Source organism: Galeopterus variegatus, unplaced genomic scaffold, assembly GCF_000696425.1.
Source record: "Galeopterus variegatus unplaced genomic scaffold, G_variegatus-3.0.2 Scaffold2706, whole genome shotgun sequence".
Classification (NCBI taxonomy): domain Eukaryota; kingdom Metazoa; phylum Chordata; class Mammalia; order Dermoptera; family Cynocephalidae; genus Galeopterus; species Galeopterus variegatus.
Genome location: NW_007728817.1, coordinates 28,810 through 36,594, shown reverse-complemented (window position 1 = coordinate 36,594; position 7,785 = coordinate 28,810). Strand labels below are relative to the sequence as shown.

Sequence of the window (7,785 nt, the reverse complement as noted above, 5' to 3'; positions counted from 1 at the left end):
ATCCTCGTTATCGTCCCCCCCATTGTCTTCGGGTTGCCCTAAGTACTTCCTCAGCTTTAATACACCATGATTATACTACAGCCCTGTTGGTATGGTGGTAAGGTGTCGGGGAAGGAAAGTGTTCTATAATCTTACGATTAAGTATCAGTCTTTTGATTGGCTGTGACCTTCATGAGTGTCTCTTAGCTGTTTCACTCTCCCCCAACCCCCACCCCTTAGGTGAGAGAGGGAGACTAGAGGGGGCTGGATTTGGGTAATTTTTCTTCTCCCAAGTCAGATAAGGCTCTGGTAAAGTCTTCTCTTAGCAGGAGACCTTTGTGATGGAGAATGCTCTGGGCATATTTCATAATGGTTACCTTTCCCTTTCCCCTGCCAGAAACAACAGAGAATTTTTCTTGGTTCTTAATCATGAGAACCTGGTGGGGGTTCTAGAGAAAAGACCCACAGAAGTGGGGAGGGGAGGCTAAGACTGCAGGCCCCTCGGAGTTTCTCAGTCTCATGCAAGTCCGTACTCAGCCTCCAATTTCACCAAAATTACCAAGTAAGTAAGTGTTCCCACCAGTTTATGGTACCAGCAGCTTCTACTCCAGGGAAGCAGGTCACAACCCCACAACTCTCTGGATTCACCTGTCTCTCCAGATTTCTGGACAGCAGTTTGCCCTGCAACCTCAGTTCTCTGGCAGGTCTAAGAAGAGTCACTGGTTTTTCAGTTTGTTCAGCTTTTTGCTTGTTGAGAGAGCAGAAGTGACAAGTTTCCAAGAGTTTCTAAGATCTTTACATGTCAGAGCTGAAACCAGAAGTTTCTGAACCTTTTGTAATAGGCAGTGAGCCGAATTGCTCTTTGCTCCAGAACTAGACATTATTTTTATTATATTGGACAGTAACTAAATCTGCCCTTCACTCCAAAGGGAAATGTTATCTCTAACTTCCAAGGCTGTTTATTGTTCTATCATCCTTGAACAGATAATCTGGAATAATCTGGATATACAGAAATGTAAAAGACCCATGGAGAATTGTCTCCCAACTGATACATAAAATATTGGGAAAACAGGACTAGAAACTGAGCTTAAAATAGTGGTTCTCAACCTTGGCAATCCATTAATATCAACTGGGCAGATTTTTATAAAATCAATGACCAGAGATTCTGTTTTCCTTGGTGTGGGCTAGAGCCCTAAGCATCAGTAGTTTGCAAAAGCCCCCACATGACTCTAATGTATAGCCAAGGTGGAGACCACCTATCTAAAAGACGATGACGAGAGGTACAATTAGAACTATATTTTTGAGCTCAGTGCTTCTCAAACCTTGCTGTGCTTGTGAATTACCTGGGAATTGTGTTCAATGTAGATTTTGACTCAATAGGTCTGGAGTGGGGCCAGAGATTGTTTCTGACAAGCTCCCTGGTGTTACCTGATGTCATTCATCTTTGAGCAGCAAGGTTTTAGCTCACTGGGAATAGACTTCTCATTATACTGTCTGCTACTAGATTTTCATATTTTGGGCTTTATATACATGTTCAGGAATTTATCATATATAAAAGGGGAAGTAGCCTGACTCTGGAAGATGGTTCTTGCAATAAGAGTGAAGCCTATTCTTCCCCAGCACCACAGAAAAACCCTGGGCATTGAGATCATGAAAAATTTGAGAGACCCTTCAGAATGCTGGAAAACAGATATTTAGAACAAAGGGTCATTAGTCCTAAGCAACTTTACTCGGAACCTTACATTGCTCAAAATTGATGGGAGCAACTGGGGAAGAGTCTATAAATTTGGATCCAAGTATCAGAGAAATAAAAAGTAAAATGTTGGTATTGCTGGAGTAAAGGCTCTGTCAAGTATAAGCAACCCAGAAAAATATTGATCAACTTTTTTCTATTTCACCTTCTATTGGGAGTAAGGGAAATCATCTCTGGATCTCCTCCTCCTGGTTTATTTTCCAAAGGTCATGGTACTATTTGCCTCGGAGATGGTAAAGCCGGCACCTGAAGCCTTCCACCTCTCTGCAGCACTGGCAGCAAATGGGAGGAAAACACCTTCTTCCGGGACCAGTGCCACCTACTAACAGTCCAACCCCCAGCCTAGCAAAGTGTCCACTTTCCGGCTTGAGCAAATATCTTTCTGGCTACAAGAGACCTTCATTTATTTTCCAGAGTAAACAGAAGACTCAGACAGTAGCCACGTGGCAGGGAGCCCTAAGGACCTACAGAGACATGCCTGTTAAATATCGATCCTATTGATGGCCCTTGGGGCAGGAGGGAGGGAGGAAGATCTGGTGCCTTCTTTGACATGTCTCTTTAACCAAGTTAATTCCTGTCCACCCTCCGGCTGCCTCTGGCAGCATTTTAGAGATACCACTTTGGAATGATGAGATAGGTCATCCTTTCCCACTGGGCCTGGCTTCTCTGAGTTTTCTAATACAGATTTGCTGAAGTAGGAGCAAAAGTTCTTTGCCGTCCATCAGAAAAGAACAATACCATGGCAACGTATTCAGAGCCAGTGGAGGATGATTGCCGCAGTCAGTTAGCAAAGGGGAAAGAAGACACTGGACTTCTTGCACACCCCATGTGGAATTGGTTCTGCTGCAGGTGTCCGTTCAATACATCTTCATGATGCACCATTATGTGCTTAGGTGCTGGCAATGCAAAATAAATGAGACCTTGGCTCTGCCCTTGAAGGGCTTATACGTCTAAAACCTGTGTTAACAATTTTCTAAGGCTAGGCTAAATTGCCTAAATACTCAAACAGAATGCATGTATTTGCTCTTTGAGAGAAGTGGACATTTTGTCATCCAAGGTTGTGAGAAGCTAACAGTTAAAGATGGGGTGGATGATTCTACAGGCTTGAATCTCTATGAAAAGGCATAAAGTCCCTAAAGGATGGAAATAGAGTCTTCAGCCCATTCCGAATGCTTCACAGTAAAACATTACCCATTAACTTGCCCTGGATGGCAGTCCCGAGCGCAGGCCCATGGGGGAAGGACCTGTTGGAGCTTCACGATGACCCTCAGTGGAGTTTCTTCAGCCAGCAATGGCAGCCAGCCAGGGAGACCTGGGTCCTGTTTCCTCCGTAAATTCCCTCTCATGACTGCAAAACCAAAAACTCAAAGGTTTCAGAGCCAGGCAGATAATATAGAAGGGTGTGACCAAAGGGACTGCAGGGACTGTGTGCATTTTAAAGACATTCAAATTCAACACCAAAGTCAACAAAATACTGCCTGCCTCTTTATTTCTCAGCAACGATCCACAGAGCTGGTCTTGAGACCCTGCTTCACCATTTCATTTTTTTATGTGTTTGGGCTGTTACTTTGCCTCTTTAAGACTGATTCTTCATCAGTTAAACAGGAATAATAATACCCATCTTGCATATATCACCAGATGGTTGTGATAATTTAATTACCCAATCTCTATAAAGCATTTTGAAACTATAAATCATTACAAAACTGCAAGCAATTTAACCAATATCAAGCCTTATCTCTGAATGTTGAATTTATGTTCTGTCTCTCTTAGAACTTAGGGATGCACATTCCAATCTATTTTCCAGAATTCCACTCATAATATTTGTTGGGAAAAGTACTCTTTTCCTGCTGCCCTAACTTGTTGAGAGTATGGCTTATGTGATTGTTAACTGGCTGCCCTGCAGCAAATCAACAAATATTTACTAGCTGCTGAGTTCAGCCTTGTAGAAGATACAAAAATCAAGAGATCCTCTTTCTACATTAAAGGAGCAAATTACCCAACTGCACCATGGTACCCACATATTCTGTGGAGGAAGACTGCCTGTGCTGCCTGGATGTACCTAATACACCTGGAGCTTTGCTTCAAATACAAGAAACAGCTGGTGTTCATGATTTAAGGCTCGATACAAAGAGCAGAGAGAATTTATTTTACAAGCTGCTTGGGTTGGCAAGATTCCAGACTTCATCAAACAAAGATAAGGATGATGATGGTAATGATAAAAATGATTCTGCATAGTTCATCTTATATAGTAACAGGAAAGAAATACAGTCTACGCAGGACATTCCAGAGTTGGAACATACCGTTGACTTCACCCGAAATAGATTTATAGCAGAGCCTTCCCAGCACCTGTAAAACTCAAAGGTGACCCCATATGCTTGACACTGTTGGCTTGGAAGCTAGGACCTATGAAGATTTCAGGCAACAGTCCTTCGTCCTTATCTATAAAAGGGAATCCGTATCTATATAATATATGAAAGCTCCCAGAGAAGACCCCAATATTTCAAAACCCAAATAATAGTAAAACTTACTTAACATCCAACTAGTGTTTTTCTGTAAACTGTTGAGATCTTTATCATTAAGTCTCCTCCTTGCTCATATCTTTTGCCCATTTTTCTATTAGGTTATTTGTGCATTTCTTATTGATTTGTAGACGCTCTTCATATATTCTTTCTCTATTGTGTGTATTATAAATATTGCGAGTATCTTCTCCTAGCTTATGACTTGTCTTCTCGCTTTCTTTATGGTGTCTTTTTTTTTTTCTTTCTAAAAGATGACCGGTAAGGGGATCTGAACCCTTGGCTTGGTGTTGTCAGCACCACACTCTCCCAAGTGAGCTAACCAGCCATCCCTATATAGGGATCCGAACCTGTGGCCTTGGTGTTACCAGCACCACACTCTCCCAAGTGAGACATAGGCTAGCCCTTCTTTGTGGTGTCTTTTAATAGACAAAAGTTATTAATTTTATTACAGTCACAAGCCTCTTTTTTTTATGACTTTTTATGTCTTGTTTAGGATATCTTCCCTTAGGGAATCTGAAGGACAGTGGCGGGGGGGGGGGGGGGGGGGGGGGGGATGGATCATAAATGGAGCCAGGTTACAGGCAAGTCCCAGAGGCAAACATTGTCATGGCATTGTCCCATCCATCCCCGGTAGCCCTGGCTAGCCAGCACAAGTGACCAGCTGGCTGGCTGGCAGGTGTGTTCTGGTTATAGAACTGGATATATCATACTATTAGTGCTGGATGCCATTAAAAATTCTAATCATAGACTGTAATTAACTTTCCTTGCTCTGACGCCCGCTCACTAAGCAACCTTCTGATTATAATTTGGCTTTCCACGTATCTTGACTACAGGGAGAAAATGTACTATTCAGTCCAACGTGAGGATCGGATCCACTAAACAGTTACAAGCCATGATGTAAATTAATAAATTCATATTCTGATTTTATCATCTGCCTCATCTGAGCTCTGTAGGCGTGAGTCAGCATCCCCAAGTCTAATCAACAAGGACACTGAGAGTGTCAAGCTTCCGAGCTGAAAAACTAAGAACTAGACCCGGGACCAGAGTGAAATCACCAAGGTAACATTGCCCTGAGGGCCCCTCAGCCTAATGAAGACGGCTTTTCTACATGCCGTGCAGTACAGACAGGGATTGAAATTGACTTTTGACATTTTAAAGAGCTGCATATTCAAAACCATGGCTTGGTTCCTTTCAGGTGAAAGCAAAGAATAGGAAATGATCATGAGACTCACATTGAATATTTATTGACTTATGAGTGCACACCAGATGCTGCACAAATCCTAGGCAGAAGGTTAAGATTTACAGACATGTCTGAAAAAAGCAAAAAACAAAAACAGAAAAACAGAAAAAGGACAGATGGTACTTGCTGAGGAGAAATGGAACAAGAGGTGTCTGACTGATGAATTCTTGCTCCACTTAGGGACTCATGGTCTAGGATGCAAAACAGAGGAAGATGACTTTAAAGACCAATAAATAAATAAATAAATAAATAAATAAACAAACAAATAAATAAATAAAATGCCCAGGAGAAGGAAATATGACTTTAAAGACCAATAAATAAATAAATAAATAAACAAACAAATAAATAAATAAAATGCCCAGGAGAAGGAAATACAGGGTGCACCAGAGCACAAACAGGAATGCGCAGAGGCAGTGAAATTATCCAGGCTAGGGGAATGATTTAGGACCTGTAGGGTGAAGGCAAGGTCTTTAAAGTAAGTTCAAAAGGCAAAGTGGAAGTGAGCCCATTAAGACACATGGGATAATTCAGCAACCCTGCAATTTAGACCCCTTCGTCCAGCATTCCTGGATGAACAGTACCTATAGTGACACAGATCCCCTTCTGGGATCCCAGTTACACTAAATAATGAGAGAAGAAAGCAATAAGAACTGCATGGTCTAGAAATTTCTTAGTCTGGTGATGGGAAGTGATCCTCTACTTTGTATTCAGACCAAAAAAAATACGGGACAGGGGAGGGGAAGACCTATACTGATGACCCTATGGGATTTGTTGCTCAAAGAAAAATATATTCTGGAAAGAATGAGAGAAATTAAAGGAAGTTCTGCATCGTCTTTGAGACCCATCTAAAGACAAGCATGGTCTCCCACAGCATTTCCTTTGGGACCCCACCAGAGCAAGGTCACTGGCTTGGCTAGAGGCAGATGAGGCTGGAGAACCATCTCTCATGTTCTATTATTCTAAAAATGAGGTGGAGACATGCCACCCAGGAAGGAATGATTCTGGCCTGCTCAACCAGGTGTGTGGAAGGAGAGGCACCCAAAAAGCTCAGCAAAACAGCAAGACCAAAACAAAGCAGCTGGCAGCTCACTCCTCACAGGTACAGCACCGGGATCACCTACTCCAGGGAGCAAGACTGGAGAGGGGCAGGCCTGTACTCCCTACAGACCCAGAGGGCTCTGACACACGCGTGAAGAAAAGAGCTCCTTTAATAGCAGCCTCGTTGCAATTTGGGTACAAGTAAATGTAGGCAGAACGGGGCCCTCTTCTAGTAGAGGTTGTCCCGCACATGCTCTATGATTGTCTTCAGCCCCAGCCAGGTCTCCTCCGCAGTGGGAATGATCTGGTTGGCTGGCAGGAGGAAGCCATAGTGTCCAGTATCTCTCAACTCAAACGTGAATGCATACTTGATGCCATTATCATACGCCCAGTCAATGCTGCTCCCACTAGCTGGATCTGTAAGTCAGAAAAGAAAACACCTTTGAAGCCCAGTGCCTTCAGGGTTAGAACCCTGCCTGCCTGGGGTTCCTGAGGGATGTAGAATTCTTTCTGCAAGTCATCAGGCTCGTGGCACATAGACATTGGCCTGATCCATATGTCTCAGGCCATCTTGCCTAAGACATATAGATCAGACCATGAAGTCTGCACTAGTCTCAAACAAAGAGATGCAAAATCCTCACTCTCACCTTGTCTCTGTGTCCAATCCTGCAGGTCACTCAAAATCAATCTTTACAGAGACAGAGTGTGATAGGCGGCCTCCAAGATAGCCCCAATGATCTTTGTTTCCTGGAAGGCATGTTCTTGCGTAGGACCTCACCTGGGTGTGTAACTGATAAGAGTTTGGATGTGTTGTCCCCCAAAACTCATGCAGATATCTGGTCCCCAATGTGACAGTGTTGGAAGCCATTTTAGTCATTGGGGCAGATCCCTCATGAATGCATTAATGCTCTCCCTGGGGGTTGAGGGTCCTGAGTGAGATCTTTATTAGTTCCCACGAGAGCTGGTTGTTTAAAAGACCCTGGCACCTCCCTTCTCTCTCTCTCTTGCTTCCTCTCACCATGTGATCTGCTTGATCCCGGCAGCTGCCTGCCACTTTCCACCATGAGTATAAGCAGCCTGAAGCCCGTGCCAGATGCAGCTGTCCCAGAATCATAAGCCAAATAAACCTCTGTTCTTTATAAATTACTCCATCTCAGGTACTTCTGTTATAGCAAAACAAACGGACTAATAAAGTAACTTAACAGGATATTGGAGAAATGAAATTGTGTGACCTTCAAGGTGGAGTCATAAAAGAC

The 7,785-nt window shown here is 43.2% G+C and overlaps 1 protein-coding gene across 2 annotated transcripts in view; it reads right to left on the bottom strand.

Annotated features, from left to right (window-relative positions):
- Positions 1-5,827: 5,827 nt before the first annotated feature.
- CPA4 (carboxypeptidase A4) overlaps positions 5,828-7,785 on the bottom strand; it is a 23,739-nt gene continuing 21,781 nt past the window's right edge. Inside the window, exon 11 of one of the 2 annotated variants that reach the window (XM_008582705.1) lies at positions 5,828-6,946. In XM_008582705.1, the coding sequence (XP_008580927.1) occupies positions 6,759-6,946 (188 nt within the window). In that variant the 3' untranslated portion in view covers positions 5,828-6,758. The remainder of the gene's footprint in view (positions 6,947-7,785) is intronic. The other variant, XM_008582706.1, reaches the window with a different exon arrangement.